Source organism: Bufo bufo, chromosome 1 (genome assembly GCF_905171765.1).
Source record: "Bufo bufo chromosome 1, aBufBuf1.1, whole genome shotgun sequence".
Taxonomy (NCBI): Eukaryota; Metazoa; Chordata; class Amphibia; order Anura; family Bufonidae; genus Bufo; species Bufo bufo.
In genome coordinates, this window is record NC_053389.1 from 6,251,405 (window position 1) to 6,269,428 (window position 18,024).

An 18,024-nucleotide genomic window follows, 5' to 3' on the forward strand; every position below is an offset into this window, starting at 1 on the left:
CAAATACTGCGGCTCGAATGCGGACCAAAACAACGGTCGTGTGCATGAGGCCTAAGGGTCCATTCACGCGTCCGTATGTGTTTTGCGGACCGCACATCGCCGACCCTCTCATAGAAAATGCTTTTTCTTGTCTGCTGACAGTAATAAGACATGTTCTATTTTTTTGCGGAACGGAAGTGCGGATCCGGACAGCACATTCCGGCCCCATTGAAAATGACTGGGTCCGCACCTGTTCTGCAAAATTGCGGAACGGATGTGGACCCATTTTGCGGACGTGTGAATGGACCCTTAATGTCTCCTGTGTCAGTTAAAGGGGTATTCCGGTTATTTGAAGTTACCCTCTCTCTAAAATGAATGGAGCAGCCATTTGGTCATTTCAGGGGTCCCCATTCTCATGACTGGTGGGGGTCCCAGCGTGCCCCTTAGAACGTCCTTCTGCCAGTATAGGAAGCAATGGCCGACGGGCCTCTATACAGTGGTTTATGTCGGAGAACACTTCACATGTAGACGATGGAATCAGAAAAGTAGATGTGAACAGAGACCTGTCAGCAGGACCAACCCCGTTATAGTCAGCCCTGGCAGGTTCAATCCTGCTGATTACAATGATGCCCTTCCTGTGTAAATCGATTGCAGTGTTCTTGAGACATGAAGCGTCAGTGCACCGAGAGGCAGGACAGGACCGCCAAGGTGCAATCAGTGCCCGGGCGCCGCCGCTCAGTGCGCCGAGAGGCGGGGGTCGGACAGGACCGCCGAGGTGCAATCAGTGCCCGGGCGCCGCCGCTCAGTGCACTGGAGCCATTATTTGCATAAAGAATAAGTCTTTTTTTCTGGAACCAAATTTCACAAGACTGGCATCATTGTCCAGGCCTGGCGTGATGGGGTTGATCCTGCTGACAGGTGCATTATTCCCTGGAGCTGATACATACGGTGTGTATGACACATGCCTCCCCCGTACACGGGCCGATCTTCTGCTGAGAAGCGATGATTTTGTGGCTGCAGAAGGATCGGGTCTCTGATTGGCCGGCTGAGCGGTGGGGTGACGGGACCACGAGCCGCCCATTCGTCTGCCGTGCACAAGGGCCTTTAGTCTCAGTTACCTGCAGTAGATCAAAGGTGACGTGTGCGGTGCAGCCGCGCCACGTGTTCTCTGCCGTCAGTAAATGGCCTTCATGCGAGCGCTCCGCCGTTATCTCAGTGATAGCTGATCCGGCTGCGCAGTGTGAGAGGCACCCTAACCCCGAGTCACAGGTCCTGAAGCAGAGTTATTACACCCCCTGGGGGGGCTGCAATAGGAACATCAGACCCCCAGCAAATCCACGCACCTTCTGTTTGGCCAAGCTCCTCTGCATTTTCAATAGGGGGAAAAAGGGAGAAATTCGGCGCCGGGCCCCTCTGGCAGAGACCTGGATCGGGCCCTTAGAGTCAAAGCGATCTGAGACTCTGGATTCACCGGTGGTCACTACGGCGCTCATAGGTCACGGAGATCGTCACATCTGCACGGTCACTTGCCTTGACCAACTCCCTCTTTCTGTGTGTCAGTCACTACTTAGGCTCTGGAATTCTATTCATGCAGCAGAAAGCAAGGACGTTGCTATGCATTCATCCAGCGGACGGAATCGTAGGCAGGGACACAGGATTCCGGGACTCCGTCCTGACCTGGCGCCTCCCGGTTCCCTTTCAGAATCCCTTTCAGGTTGCCTGATTTCCTTTAAATTGCCTCGGGAGCCTTCCTGGTAATTAAGGTAATTAGTCAAATGTTATTTAAGCAATTTGCTGTTCATTAATGTAAAGTAGCTCCAGAGTGAAGCGGCAAAGCGGAAGCTCCGGGAAGGAAGGCGGCGGGCGAGGGGGAAAGGCACGGGGCCGTATTCTCAGAGGCCTCGGGACTGTACGGAGACAGACTGATCTCAACGGGTCCTCGGATAGCTTGTGGACTGCAGCGGTCACTCATTAGTTAATAATCAGCGGCACTACAAAAAGTCGCAGCACAGGGAGGGTTTAGATAATCAGTTTCATTTTTCAGACTTATTTTCTCTCTAAAAAAACGGATCTCTGACAGAAATAGTCAGATACCCAATACCGTAACTGACGCACAGGATCCGTTTTTTTTTCCAGATCAGAACAGAAAATAAAGCGTCCCTCACTCGGCCTGTAGTTTTGGGAATCTAAAAAGGGACACGCCCCCGCCTCTGACGCAGCGTAAAGGCGTATCACATAACGTAGGAAAAGCGTGGCAGCTTCCATCTATCGAAACAGCGCCGCTCTCGTCTGTGGTCTTGTCTGGTATCGTCCTGACCGCCTGCAGCTGCCAGGGTCTGCTGGGAATTCTAGTTCTCTAACAGCTGGAGAGCCGATACATTGTAGGACAGGTTCTGATCGTCTACAATGTATCCAGTTCAGCAGACACTTAAAAAAAAAAAAAAAAAAAAAAAAGACAGAAAAATCAAAAACACTACGGATGAAATTTCAACTTTTTTTTTATTGTTTTAGATATACATTCTTAATGTGAACAGACGTCTGCTAAATATATTTACAATCTGTGATTACAGGGGAACCAGTTGTTTTTTTTTCATATACATAATGAACTTAGCCCTGACATTTTGACCCGTCCCAGAGCTCGACCACCCACCCTGCCCCGATGCCCTGTGTGCCACCGCTCAGCACCAGGAGGTTTCTCCAGACACTCGGCTGGCAGTGCAAGAGTTAAAACCCCCAGAGACTCCTCATGCTTATGAGGTTGCTGAGGTCCTGAGGATTAGCGGGATTGGTGCAGGAGGCTCGCGGCAGTTAGAGAGTTAATCAAGCCTTATGTTCTCCTCGAAGAATTAGAGGAGGCGTCGGGGGGGGGTTCCAAAACACAGCGCCGCCCCTGCCCAAAGACCCACTCACATGAATGGCATTGAGCTGCAGTACCAGCTACGGCCAGTGGGCAGCGGGGGAGCAGTTTCTGGAAAAAGATTTTTTTTCCTAATCTAAAAAAAACAACCAATTTAAAAACACTTCAAGGAGATTCTCCACGTAACTTTACAAAACTCTGGTCAACGGGACGAGAGAAACATAATGGAGGCGGCCAAGACTTTAGGAAAAAATCTTATTACTACAGCAGGATGAGTTGTGCCATAGAGACAGTCCAGCTTTGAGCTGCTGCCTGGCAACCACATTTAGATACAAGAGTATCCATAGCAACCAGTCTGATCACGCCTCCTTCTGCCGTATTAAACAGATTTTACTAGATATAAAGTAACCGTTGAGGTCTCCAACAATCCACTACTTTAAAGGGGTCGCCCCAAGGTTTGTTTTTTTTTCTTAAAAATTAAAGAAAACCCCAATACTTGCCCTATAAATGGCCCACCACTCCGATCCCTGCAGCAGTGGCTTCACTTTCATTAATTCACGTGGCTGCCGCAGCCATTAGCCTCAGCAATCCTGTATGCAAGATGGGCACGTGGCCACATGAGCGTGACGCCATCACTGCAGGACACGCAGACACATTTAAAGGGCAAGCGCTGTTTTTTTTCCTTAATGTATCCTATACAGGTTCCTGCTCTGTAAATTTTTTTAAATCTCACGACAACCCCATTTAAATGTATCGACATTAAAATTTATGAAATAGAATTTTATGACACTTTCCCTTCCCCCCCCCGGAAACATTTTTTAACTCCTTATCTGCCAGGAGCTTCGCAACATCCTGAAAAGGCCAAACATTGTAAAATTACTTTAAAAAAAATAATGGGCCAAGAACCCCATTTCTGCATAGGGCGGGTGATTGGGGTAGAGGGGCGTTTAAGACTATTAGTGATGCAGCCTGCAGGTCGTCTCGATAAGGCACATTGTGTAGGTCTGATTGTAACGGCAAGGCGCGAACGCCACAGAGGGTAGGTCACCGCGTGTACCAAAACCCGCAGCCCCAATCGGGGGCAGAAATGGTTATTAACAATATTTTAGATGGAGGCAGAACATGGCGGCGGCATGCGGAACTTCGCCAAATATTAAACGGGCGGGGGGGGAAAGCTTTTCCACTAAGTCACATGTCATTTCGAGCGGCCGCCATCTTGCCGAGAAAACCTCGGAACCGACCAGTTCATTCTATGTATACATTTATACTGTCCGACGCAGAACGCACCCCCATAATAAAGTTTTACTATTTCCTTTACCTTTTTTAAAAAATAAAAAAGTAACTGGACCGGAAGCGATCGCCCGAGTCCAGATCGCAGGGGAGAGAGGGGGAGGGGTTTATAAAAAGTTTATAAAAATCCAGAAGAAAAAAAAAACAAAAAAAAAATTCCTCTTTTATACATTATTATATAAAACTGGAAATCTGTAAGGCAACACTAATGGAGATTAATGCGCGAGGTTAACCGTTCGCTGGCGCCAGCGGCGTCGCAGATCCTCAGTGAAACGGTTATGGTAACGATGGTCGCTGGGGTGCATAAATGCCCAGGGTGAAATGAGGGGGTGTTGCGCCCCAAAAACCTGAGATAGCACCAGTCTTTAGCTGGCGAGGGCAGGGCCGCGGAATCCGAGTTCCTTTGGACTTTTTCCCGGTCGATGTCCCAGCGTTACGCCATGCAGAGAGGGAAGCGATATTTACACGTGTGCGGAATAGAGGAAGGTTACGATGGCGCCCGTTGGGGAGTCGGATCGTTTAAAGCAATTTTCTTATGTTAAAAAATAAAAAGCATTTCTACAGCGAACCCAGTCATGTATGCAGGGCCCCCACCCCCCAAAAAAGAACTGGTAAAATATAGGATTATAAAAACTCAAGTCCTTACATCCGGGGAGCCCAAGGTCATTTTTTGGGGGCTGGGGGGGATAAATTCCGCTGGAACATGACCCCACAAAGGGCACTAATCTGCATATAGAGCGGCTGCCCTCGCTGGGCCCCACAAGTCCTCCATTAGGAATCCCGACTTTCTAGGGACAGTTCCTCTGTGGCCCTCTGGAGGTCGGTGCTCACCCTCCTACAGGGGGTCGCACCCGGCTGTGGGGGAAGCTTCGGCTCCTCCTGATTACTTCGCACTTTCTTATCCGACTCCTCCGCTCCTCCTTCGGCCTCCAGACGCTGGTCCTCGCTCCAACGTCGCTTGAAGCGCAACTTAAGGGGGATGCAGCGTCCGCTTTCACTTCCAAAGGCTTCTTCTTCCCTCCCAGGAGGAATAGGTGGAGGGGGTCTTTGCTCTGGTGCTGTGGGGGCTTTGAACACCTCCTCATCATCTTCTTCTTCACTGATGTCTGTCACCTCCACCATTAGTTCCTCATCATCTTCCTCAGCATCAGAGATGGGCTCCACTTTGATTTGCGGGACCCCCGAGGAGGAGGAGGAGCAGGAGGAGGTAGATGAACCTGGTTCCAGGGGGCGCTGCTTTTTGCCCAAAGGAGGAGGCTGAAGCTTGAATTTGAATGGAGGCTCATCATGGGGTAAATGTAGAGGCTTTTCAGGGCGTTGCGGCTGAGGCACCACAATACTGGGGTAGTGCAGGAATGCCCGTGGGCTGAGGTGGTAGTTATACACGCTCTGCGTGTGCGCCTGAAGGTAACGCTTCATGTCTTCCGGATTGAATGAAAAATGGCTACCACCTGGGTACATGGGGCTCAGAGTGGGTGATGGGGTATAGTTCATATGATTGGGGGTCATTGGTAAGGCAGGTGAGAGCTGAGGGGGCAAGAGGCCAGAATGGGCTCCCATGGGCGACACTGGGAATGGGCTGAGGGGTTCCGACACCCGTGGACGAGGGTAGACCCTGAAGATGCCCTCATGAGTGAGTCGAGGAAGCGGTGGCCCTCTGAACGCTGGGATGTCGGGCAAGGGGCCTCGTCGGTGCTGCTCCTCGCTCAGGCTCTCTTCGACTTCAGAGTTAGCGGAGGTGCCGTCGCTGCAGTCGCTGACTGATCCACGGGCGAGACGACGTGCCACGGATGAGAAGAGGGTGGGTGATCGGAGATCCTCGGTGGGAGACAGAACATCTGAAGGGGTGCAGGACGGGAAACGGAAGTGTGTTCCTCCTGACGGCACAGGCGGAGCGCTCTGAGGTACCGGCCCTCCTGCAAAAAGACAAAAAGGATTAGAGGCAGAGTTCTCAGCAGAGACAAAGGCGTCACGTGGAGGGGCCCTCACAGTGATATTAGGGCCATCCACGTCACTTTACTGCCACGGATTTTAATGACACTGCTCAGAATAGGGTAAAATAATGAGAGTAGTAATACCGCTTCTCAGAAGCCCTGGACATGTGACGATGGCGGAAATCACTGGCCGCCACGATGACCCGCTACCGAGGTCATATGTCAAAAGCGAGCAGGGAGTACAAAGACCGGAGCGGGAGCAGCAGGGGGCGAGGACGGCGAGAACGACCATTATTTACAGCATTCTGAGCAGTTTTTAAGAAGCTGATCCCCCCGCCACAGCTTAGAGTCTCCCGACGCCCCCATCGGGCATCTCCTCGGCCCCCCGGCGCTCGAGTCCACTAGAATAGGAGGCGCTTACAGAGTGGGTTTGTGTTCCGGCTCAGCGAGTTAACCCCTGTCTGTACCGTCACCATATAGCGGGCTTCTCTTGCACTAATGCAGTTATGGTAGAGGTTCAGGAGCAGAGTACAGGCCACCAGCAGAAACAATGCCGACGCAGGGGATGTGTCATCTGAGACATTGGTGGTGTATTCTAGATAGGTGCAGGTCCGAGAGGCGAGACCCGCACCCATCTCTAGAACGAGGACCCGAAAACGCACCAGAGCACATGCGCGGCACGCTCCATTTACTTCTATGGGAGCTCAGAAAATAGCCGAGCAAAGTCCCATAGAAGGGCATGGACGGTGACCTGTGGCATCTAAATGGTTAGAAAGTGAGGAACCTCCCTCTGACACCCCATGGGGGCCCCCTGAATGTGACTACAGGTGCCAATGGGTTTCCATAACAGCCAGAAGCGCAATAGATGCCCCCAGGTCTGCCATCCTTATAGTCCCCTAATACACAATTGTAGTGACCCCGACTGTCGAAATCACCTGGGACTTAAGGCCAATGTGGTAAAAGGACTTTACGCCCAATCCAAAGTGTCAGGACACGACGACACACATGCTATTCTACAGCAGTATTAAGACATAGAACAGCCACACTATAAACTCAACTACCCCCAGAATGGCGCCGTCGCGTTATTTGTGCCGCACGGTGAACGCCAGAAAACCAAATCCTCTCGGAACGAACAACAAACCCTGGAAAACCCATGACTGTCACCAAAGTTGCCCTCTAGTGGCGGAGACGCCTCAGGGCCCCCGTATCGTCTGTCATTATTCCGTAGTCACCAGGCTCCCGGACTCACCCGCCATGCCCATGTCGATGAAGGGGTAGTTGACCAGCACCAGCTTGTTGAAGTTGAACTTGTAGGTGAAGCGTTTGCCTTTGGTTTTGTGAAGGATTCTCTTGTTGTAGTAATACCTGAAAAAGAAAAAAAAAAAGAATCGGGTGAGATCACAGGGCGACGACGGCACCGCGTGACATCAGCCAGCAGGCCGGGGCTCAACAGTGACATCATCGCTGTGGATATGGGGCGCCATAGATAATGGGGGCAACAGTTACCAACAGCACAGCCATAGTCGTGTACAGGAGGAGCGCACGCACAGCCATAGTCGTGTACAGGAGGAGCGCACACACAGCCATAGTCATGTACAGGAGGAGCGCACACAGCGCCATAGTCATGTACAGGAGAAGCGCACACACAGCCATAGTCGTGTACAGGAAGAGTGCACGCACAGCCATAGTCGTGTACAGGAGGAGCGCAGGCAGACAGTCCTGTACAGGAGGAGCGCACACAGCCATAGTCGTGTACAGGAGGAGCGCAGGCAGACAGTCCTGTACAGGAGGAGCGCACACAGCCATAGTCGTGTACAGGAGGAGCGCTCACACAGCCATAGTCATGTACAGGAGGAGCGCAGGCAGACAGTCCTGTACAGGAGGAGAGCGCACACACAGCCATAGTCGTGTACAGGAGGAGCGCACACAGCCATAGTCGTGTACAGGAGGAGCGCACACACAGCCATAGTCGTGTACAGGAGGAGCGCACACACAGCCATAGTCGTGTACAGGAGGAGCGCACGCACAGCCATAGTCGTGTACAGGAGGAGCGCACGCACAGCCATAGTCGTGTACAGGAGGAGCGCACGCACAGCCATAGTCGTGTACAGGAGGAGCGCACGCACAGCCATAGTCCTGTACAGGAGGAGCGCACGCACAGCCATAGTCCTGTACAGGAGGAGCGCACACACAGCCATAGTCGTGTACAGAGGGAGCGCACACACAGTCATGTACAGGAGGAGAGCGCACACACAGCCATAGTCGTGTACAGGAGGAGCGCACACACAGCCATAGTCGTGTACAGAGGGAGCGCACACACAGTCATGTACAGGAGGAGAGCGCACACACAGCCATAGTCGTGTACAGGAGGAGCGCACACACAGCCATAGTCGTGTACAGGAGGAGCGCACACACAGCCATAGTCGTGTACAGGAGGAGCGCACACACAGTCATGTACAGAAGGAGCGCACACAGCGATGGACAGGGGCGCACGCGGCGATGTACGATCAGGTTGTCTCTGCACACGTCTGTCACCTCCGCTCGCTGCTCGTCTTCCAGGTGTTTAACAGATTTACGGGGAACGGCTGGTGTAATCCGCAGTCGCCCTGTTATCTTGCGCGGGGTGTATTTTGCTGGATGTAACCCAGTAATTACCCCTTTGCTAAACAACCTGTCTTTTCTCAACCCCCAGGTGTACCGGGACACCAGGACCTTATAATTACGGCTCTCGCCTCCCACCAGGTATGAGAAGTAAATAGGCGCAGGCAGAAGCCAGTCATCCTGTAACCCCTTCCAAGCCGGGACAGAGACGACACCTGTAACAGGCTCTGCACATGCAAGCAGCTCTGGGAAGGGGTTTCCCAGAGGATATGCCCTAAAGCCTGGCACGGGGGGTACTAGCACTGGGACCCCCACTGATGTCTGAATTAAGGAGGCCAAGACTATCTGGTAAAGGCTTTACGTGGCGCCGTGCCCTTCACTTCAGAGGATTCCCATCAGTTGGCGAATTCTATAGATTTACCATCAATGTCACTGCTTTGGGACTGTCCTAAAGCTGCTGTGAAACTACAACTTCCAGCATGCCCGGGCAACAGTGGGAGAGTCAACAGTTGGCATCCGCAGCTTTAGCTTTTATTCGTTGAGGGAAGAACCTGGGGGAGACGCGCAGCCTTGCCGGAAACCTGGGGGAGACGCGCAGCCTTGCCGGAAACCTGGGGGAGACGCGCAGCCTTGCCGGAAACCTGGGGGAGACGCGCAGCCTTGCCGGAAACCTGGGGGAGACGCGCAGCCTTGCCGGAAACTTTATGATTTTCACTGATACACATGCGCAATAGACAGCGTGGACGCAGATCCCTCCAGTATGTGGATATCTCCTCATAACACACTCTTACCTGAGGGCTCGACTCAGCTTGTCGTAGTTCATTTGAGGTTTGCACTTGCGCGCGCCCCATAACCGCGCCACCTCGTCCGGGTCCTTGATGACAAACTCCCCGTAGTCTCCTTGCCAGGCGATGACGTCGTGATATTCCTCTTTTCTCAGCAGCTCCAGAATAAAGTGCCAGAGCTGGATCTGTCTGGAGCCCGGGCTGGACTCCGGCTTGTAGGCCCAGTCCGGAAAGGCGAACCCTGGAAGAAGGAGAGAAGATCATGAGTCTCAGATATTAGAAGCAACAGGGGCCATTCTTCAAAAACCACAACTCCCAGCATGCTCAGTACACATCCACAGGAGCTCAGAGAACGGCCAAGCTCGTGCGCATGCTGAGAGTTGTGGTCTCAAGGTTTAGAAAGACAAAAATGGAGACTAAACCGCCCAAAACGATGTAAAACATTGCCACCTCCTGGCTCAGGGGAGTAGTATTAATTTCGGCAGTGCCCCGCATGTCGTCGGAATAAACAGTGTGGATTTCAGGCAATTCCTCAGTATCTTGGTGGCATCTCATAACAGTGGCCCTAAGGGGTATCACCAAGCTCCCCAGGATCCTGCACATCTGCACCATTATAATCCATAGCAATGAAGAACTATGTGCACCAGCAGACGGCTGGCGGGACATGCACTCACTCACTATGGGGGGGGGAGGGGTGAGGGTGACCTCCCCTTCACTATAATGGGGAGTGAGCGTCCATGTGGCTGGTTGCACAGGACAAACATGCATTTTGTGGAGCTTTTATTATCAGGAGCAGCGTGAATATGACGTTTTTCTGCAAGTGTCCAGGAGGCGGAACCTTATTAAAGTTCTGCATGGAGCCGCTTCACACCCGCACCTTTTGAGTGACAGCCGAAGTGGTCTCCTGGGTGGCTGTCACCCAGAGGGGAGGGGCTCAGCTCACTACAGACCGCCTCCACCTACAGGAGCAGAAGGAAACTTCATATCCACACTACTCCTGATGAGAAAACCTCCACAAAAGATATATGTTTTCTGCTCTCTTCAGCCACTACCTTGTGCTGTCAGCAGTTCAACAAAGTCAAGCCTGCTGGCAGACTCCTGTTATGGATGACTGCCGGCGGAACCAGTGACTAGCTTGTGTGGAGGCGTCCCGACTCTCCAATGGGGGAAAGGAGGATCAGGTTGTTGGACTTCAACATGCCCGATTCTTTTGTGGAGATAACTTACCACCAAACGAGTCTGGCAGCAACTAATTCCCCTCTCTTCTGGAAACACATGCATGCTCGGCCAGTGTGCACCAGTACAGGGATCCCCCTACGGTGTATGGCCTTCTATGCTGTAGCTCGGGCAGTCCCGCCATACCAGTGCACAGGGTATGAAGGGTCCGCAGTGAGTGCCAGGTGAGATCAGCACCACAGCCAAAATAGAGAAGGGGTTCCCGGCCGCCTCCGCCCCGGTTCTTGGACAACCCATCTTTTTTACAACCTGCAGATGCATTGTGGGTAACAGTCTGCAGTGTACGGTACAGTGGAAAAAAGGAGCCAGTGAGTTCCCGTGTAGGACGGGTCCCTGGCAGTAACCACGTGAGGCTGCGGTGTGCGTTGCGGCTGCCAGCTCACACCAAATAGCTCCCAACTGAGGTCACAGCATCCCACACAAAGGCCCTTTTCTTATAAGGGCAGAGAGAGCGGCCGTCTCCGGCACATTCCTTCCAGGAGTACGAGGGGGTGGGGGGCACTGGTGTGAAGGGGCCGACGGGCCCTCGCGTCTCCATTACCGGCAACAGGAGGAGGAAGGCCAAGGGCATCCAAAGAGCCAAAAACACACGGAGACTCTACACTCTGCTGGGAGTTGTAGTGCATAACCCTCTGATGGAAATACGTACAGGAGCTTTGTTTTAGGCAAACCTAGATTGTAAGATCTCTGCTTACAGTCAGTGGATGGAAGCATTTTCATTTACACCCGGAGCTCTAAAAAGGCCCAACAATCTGACAGCTGAGTGTTTGCTACAATTGTAACCAGTCTAGACAATGCTCTCCAGGCTGATACATTGTAACAAACCATCAGGACAGAATATTTGTACTGCTATATTAAAAGGTCAGAGGATGGCTTAGACTGGATACAATTGTAGCAGACACTCAGCTGTGAATTGTCCTAGGCCAACTTGGGTTTTTTAGCCTGAGGATATGAACAAAGAAAGTTTCTATTCAAGGATGGCATGCAGAGGTGTTGAAATACTGGGGAAGAAGGACCACAAAATCAATCAGAAAGCTCCAGAGCTGTAATGTTAAATGGGAAATCTCTGGTCATTCACATAAAGCTCCAGCCATAGGGGCCCTCAGCATCGCTCTCTGTTTAAAGGGCCACTCTGCCTAAAGATTGTCTAATGCAGGGTTATAAAGAACATGGCGATTATATCAGTCACTCCTATGTCCGGTGTCCAGAGATGTGGGGAGAATGAGGTAGAGGAGTCTATGGGGGGGGGGGGGGGGGAGAGAATGAGGCAGAGGAGTCTGGGGGGGGGGGGGGAGAGAATGAGGCAGAGGAGTCTATGGGGGGGGGGGAGAGAATGAGGCAGAGGAGTCTATGGGGGGGGGGAGAGAATGAGGCAGAGGAGTCTATGGGGGGGGGGAGAATGAGGCAGAGGAGTCTAGGGGGGGGGGGAGAATGAGGCAGAGGAGTCTATGGGGGGGGGGAGAGAATGAGGCAGAGGAGTCTATGGGGGGGGGAGGGGGGGGGGGAGAATGAGAATGAGGCAGAGGAGTCTATGGGGGGGGGGGAGAATGAGGCAGAGGAGTCTATGGGGGGGGGGGAGAATGAGAATGAGGCAGAGGAGTCTATGGGGGGGAGGGGGGGGAGAATGAGAATGAGGCAGAGGAGTCTATGGGGGGGGGAGGGGGGGAGAATGAGAATGAGGCAGAGGAGTCTAGGGGGCGGAGGAGAAATGAGGCAGAGGAGTCTATGGGGGGGGGAGAATGAGGCAGAGGAGTCTATGGGGGGGGGGGGGGAGAGAATGAGGCAGAGGAGTCTATGGGGGGGGGGGGGGGAGAGAATGAGGCAGAGGAGTCTATGGGGGGGGGAGAGAGAATGAGGCAGAGGAGTCTATGGGGGGGGGGGGGAGAGAGAGAATGAGGCAGAGGAGTCTATGGGGGGGGAGAATGAGAATGAGGCAGAGGAGTCTATGGGGGGGGGGGGAGAATGAGAATGAGGCAGAGGAGTCTATGGGGGGGGGGGGGGGGGGAGAATGAGGCAGAGGAGTCTATGGGGGGGGAGGGGGGGGGAGAATGAGGCAGAGGAGTCTATGGGGGGGAGGGGGGGGGAGAATGAGAATGAGGCAGAGGAGTCTATGGGGGGGGGGAAGAGAATGAGGCAGAGGAGTCTATGGGGGGGGGGGAGAGAATGAGGCAGAGGAGTCTATGGGGGGGGGGGGAGAGAATGAGGCAGAGGAGTCTATGGGGGGGGGGGGAGAATGAGGCAGAGGAGTCTAGGGGGGGGGGAGAATGAGGCAGAGGAGTCTATGGGGGGGGGGGGGAGAGAATGAGGCAGAGGAGTCTATGGGGGGGGGAGGGGGGGGGAGAATGAGAATGAGGCAGAGGAGTCTATGGGGGGGGGAGAATGAGAATGAGGCAGAGGAGTCTATGGGGGGGGGGGAGAATGAGGCAGAGGAGTCTATGGGGGGGGGGGGGGAGAATGAGAATGAGGCAGAGGAGTCTATGGGGGGGAGGGGGGGGGGAGAATGAGAATGAGGCAGAGGAGTCTATGGGGGGGGGGGGGGGGAGAATGAGAATGAGGCAGAGGAGTCTATGGGGCGGAGGAGAAATGAGGCAGAGGAGTCTATGGGGGGGGGGGGGGGGAGAGAATGAGGCAGAGGAGTCTATGGGGGGGGGAGAGAGAATGAGGCAGAGGAGTCTATGGGGGGGGGGAGAGAGAATGAGGCAGAGGAGTCTATGGGGGGGGAGAATGAGAATGAGGCAGAGGAGTCTATGGGGGGGGGGAGAATGAGAATGAGGCAGAGGAGTCTATGGGGGGGGAGGGGGGGGGAGAATGAGGCAGAGGAGTCTATGGGGGGGGAGGATGAGGCAGAGGAGTCTATGGGGGGGAGGGGGGGGGAGAATGAGGCAGAGGAGTCTATGGGGGGGAGGGGGGGGAGAATGAGGCAGAGGAGTCTAGGGGGGGGGGGAGAATAAGAATGAGGCAGAGGAGTCTATGGGGGGGGGAGGGGAGAATGAGAATGAGGCAGAGGAGTCTATGGGGGGGGGGGAATGAGAATGAGGCAGAGGAGTCTTTGGGGGGGGGGGGAGAATAAGAATGAGGCAGAGGAGTCTATGGGGGGGGGGGGGAGAATGAGAATGAGGCAGAGGAGTCTATGGGGGGGGGGAATGAGGCAGAGGAGTCTATGGGGGGGAGAATGAGAATGAGGCAGAGAAGTCTATGGGGGGGGGGAGAATAAGAATGAGGCAGAGGAGTCTATGGGGGGGGAGAATGAGAATGAGGCAGAGGAGTCTATGGGGGGGGGGGAATGAGGCAGAGGAGTCTATGGGGGGGGAGAATGAGAATGAGGCAGAGGAGTCTATGGGGGGGGAGAATGAGAATGAGGCAGAGAAGTCTATGGGGGGGGGAGAATGAGAATGAGGCAGAGGAGTCTATGGGGGGGGAGGGGGGGAGAATGATATTGAAGCAGAGGAGTCTATGGGGGGGAGGGGGGGAGAATGAGGCAGAGGAGTCTATGGGGGGGGGGGGAGAATGAGGCAGAGGAGTCTATGGGGGGAAGGGGGGAGGAGAATGAGGCAGAGGAGTCTATTGGGGGGGGGAGGAGAATGAGGCAGAGGAGTCTATGGGGGGGGGGGAGAATGAGGCAGAGGAGTCTATGGGGGGGGGGGGGAGAATGAGGCAGAGGAGTCTATGGGGGAAAGGGGGGAGGAGAATGAGGCAGAGGAGTCCAGAGGGGGTGGAGAAATGAGGCAGAGGAGTCCAGAGGGGGTGGAGAAATGAGGCAGAGGAGTCCAGAGGGGGTGGAGAAATGAGGCAGAGGAGTCCAGAGGGGGGGGAGAAATGAGGCAGAGGAGTCCAGAGGGGGTGGAGAAATGAGGCAGAGGAGTCCAGAGGGGGTGGAGAAATGAGGCAGAGGAGTCCAGAGGGGGTGGAGAAATGAGGCAGAGGAGTCCAGAGGGGGTGGAGAAATGAGGCAGAGGAGTCCAGAGGGGGTGGAGAAATGAGGCAGAGGAGTCCAGAGGGGGTGGAGAAATGAGGCAGAGGAGTCCAGAGGGGGTGGAGAAATGAGGCAGAGGAGTCCAGAGGGGGTGGAGAAATGAGGCAGAGGAGTCCAGAGGGGGCGGAGAGAATGAGGCAGAGGAGTCCAGAGGGGGAGGGAAATGGCGGTGGAGTCAGAGAGGGGTACTGTGACAGAGGAATAAGGGGGGGGGGGGTGAAGGAGGAGTCCATCAGTTTTTCTTCCTTCTTCCTTCCTCCTGCATCAGATGATGGTTGCCAGCACATGAGCAGAGTTTGCTCTGCCGTTTTTATGACCTTCCTTTGCTCCCGAATAAGTGGTCATTAATCCGCCCTCGGCGCCATTGTTGCTGGATTAAAGGAAACAATATGGGGATGCCGACCTGACAATCGCGGGAGAACGTTTGCCTCTATTTTTACAGCCATCAATACACCTATATTTAGAGAGGGGGGGGGGGGGCGCAGGCTTATCCGTCGTCCTGAAGGATAATGCCGGTCCTTGGGTTGCGGCAGACTCGGCTCCCTCATCCTTCCTGTTCTCTACTTTACTGGGCGAGATCTATTGACCTGCAGGAAGACTGCAAAGAATAAAGCAAAAAACCTCCACCGTCCAACACTTGGCAATTCCGCTTCTCAGAGGAAAACAAAATCCTTCCTGACTCCAGTAAATCTCTGTGCCCTTCCAGATCAATAGACACAAGTGACTTCATCTACAGCGCAGAGACGGGACTCGCCAAACAGCACCACGCTATGGGCAACATTACAGAACTGGTACCCCCCGTACCATATCGGGGTGCCCAAACACAGTGGTGGTGTTCTGACCTGCCGTGGCACTACCATGGGCCCTTTGTTCTTTTGACATGATCCAGAACAAAATCAGGGGACACACAGACCAATCATACAAACCATAACCCCGTCCCAACACATATCTGCTAGGTGCCGGATATAGCAAACAATTGTTCACACAACCACCGGTCAAAATCGTCCATTTTGGTGGACAATTTGGTCCAATTTTTATCTAATGTATATGGGTGGCTTAAGGGCTCCAAGATGTCCAGACCCTAATGACAGCACCCATAGCAGAATGCAGGTCATACCGTACCACTATACACCTTTAACTTCAGGAGGTGGCCTCCTCACATGGAAGAAGAAGAAGTAGTGCATGGACTTCAACATCTAGGCTTGCAAAGAAAGAAAGAGAGAAAGAAAAAAAAAAAAAGAGAAACTTGCAGGATAACAGGCCGAACTGGATGGACAAATGTCTTTTTTCGGCCTTATGTACTATGTTACTAGAAAGAGAGAGAAAGAGAAATCTGGTCAGATCTAGATTGTCCAACATACCCTTACATAGCAACGTGTTGGATCCTCAGATGACTAGGAAGACAAGGTTGTGGGGTCAACCTCAGCTTATCGAAAAGAATGAGGAAGTAAAAGTCCTCGTCATAACAAAGCACTTTAGAAGAATGCGTGTCGAGACAAGAAGCCAAGCCATAATCATCGCAGCATGTACCTGAAGAATCAACATTTCAAGAACTTCTAAATCTAGAACAGCCACCTAGAACTGATAAGGCCAAGAACCTTTAGACCCAACTCTTGGTTGCAGTCTGCAGGTTGCATGCCTGCTACTAAACGTCCCATAACAATCCAAGGAACGGAACAAAAACCCAGGAAATTTGCTCTGAAGTGAAGAATTGAGTAATCCTCCACCAGACGTGAGGACTATCTACAAATATTCATCTGGGGCCTGGAATCTGTAGCTCATGATAGCACAAGCCGCCCTTATGAGGCTGGATCACGTGCCTGCAGTCACATAACATGGCACGAGGTGAGCCTCGACACACAACACACAAAGGAGCCCTTTCTTCTCGGCGCTGCCCGTACGTCTGCTAGATGTGAAGGACGTTACGTTACCACTTTTGTAAGGTCTGAAGTACGAGTAATAAAAGGTTTACAGATGTGACGGAGCCAACAGCTGAGGGAGACCAAGTGGAAAATTACATCCGGGACTCAAAATCCAAAAGTCCATTTGGCCAAACGCAGACGAGAGGAACCACGGTCCAGCACCGCGCGGATTAAACATCAACTGGACCCCTCAATGCCCCCTCATACGAGTCAACAGGAAGTGGACATATGCAATGTCAGCTGTAGACGCTCATCAGCTCGAAAACCTCAGGAGAGAAGTCAAGATCATTTACAGAGGTTCCAGAATCATCAACCATGGAGGAGGGGGATGGGTGGCCTCAGACACAGAATCGGACAGTCGGCCATTGCTGGTCATAGATGAGGAGATCCTTCTTCAGATGAGACACATCAGCAGTTTGAGTTTGCAATCTTTCGCTCATGGGGGGGGGGGGGGGGTAATTGAGACGTGTCCGTTAGGGGCCCCAGAACTAGCAAACTACTTATTTTTCCTAATATTTTGTCCAGGACAAGTGAATGAGCTGCATTACCAAACACGGCCCATGGGCAGAGGTGGCATCGTGTACGCTGTGTGGGGGGGGGGGGGGACCCTAAGACCTCTTTCACTCGAGCGAGTTTTCCGTCCGGGTACGATGCGTGAAGCAAACACCTAGCGTCCGGACTGAATCCGGACCCATTTATGTTTGTGAACATAAGCATAGTTTTTTACGCGTTCAAGAAAAATAAAAAAAAATCGCTGCCTGTTCTATATTGTGCGTTTTTTTGTTTTTTTCACGCAGCCCTGGTTCCATAGAAGTGAATGGGGCTTCAGTGAAAAACGGAAGGCATCCGGATACAAGGCGTTTTGAACGGATGGTTGCTCAGAGACGTAGATTCTTCAGTCTTTTTTTCACGCGCGTGAAAAATGCATCAAAAACTGAACGCAATCACAGACGAAACGGACTAAACCTTCGTGCAAAACCATCAGCCCCCCCCCCCCCCCCCCCCGACACAATCTGTATCGTTCACAGGAAAGAGACCTCATTCCAGTACGGGACGACCCGCGCAAATACTTCCACGCTAATAAATGTCCTCCGATCTTACGTTCTTTTAGGTCGTTACGGATTCCATTCAGCCAGTTGTCCGGCCATCACTGCCGCAGTGGTCGTCACCCAAGCCCCAGGCGATAGAGGCGTTCATCAGACATGTCGGCCATGTTTGTCGTCACCCAGCGCTCCTGTATTTGGCGGTAAATATTCTACCACTGACGACAACCTCTCCGTATTCATTATATCTAAGAGCCTTTAAGTGAATACCTTTTGGGGGGGGGGGGGGGGGGATAAAGATGAGCGGCCTCACAGCAAACAATGACACACGCTCGTCTCCGCAGATCTGGAAATAGAGCGCTCAGCGCGTGAGGAGGAGGAGTGTGGAAGTGACTAATCCACCG

The 18,024-nt window shown here is 53.0% G+C and overlaps 1 protein-coding gene across 1 annotated transcript in view; it reads right to left on the reverse strand.

Annotated features, from left to right (window-relative positions):
* Positions 1-4,164: 4,164 nt before the first annotated feature.
* Positions 4,165-18,024, reverse strand: part of ERF (ETS2 repressor factor) — a 34,974-nt gene continuing 21,114 nt past the window's right edge. Inside the window, exons 2-4 of the mRNA XM_040419845.1 lie at positions 9,453-9,687; positions 7,310-7,425; positions 4,165-6,042 (exon numbers count right to left, since the gene is read on the reverse strand). Coding sequence (XP_040275779.1) covers positions 4,898-6,042; positions 7,310-7,425; positions 9,453-9,687 — 1,496 coding nt within the window. The 3' untranslated portion in view covers positions 4,165-4,897. The remainder of the gene's footprint in view (positions 6,043-7,309; positions 7,426-9,452; positions 9,688-18,024) is intronic.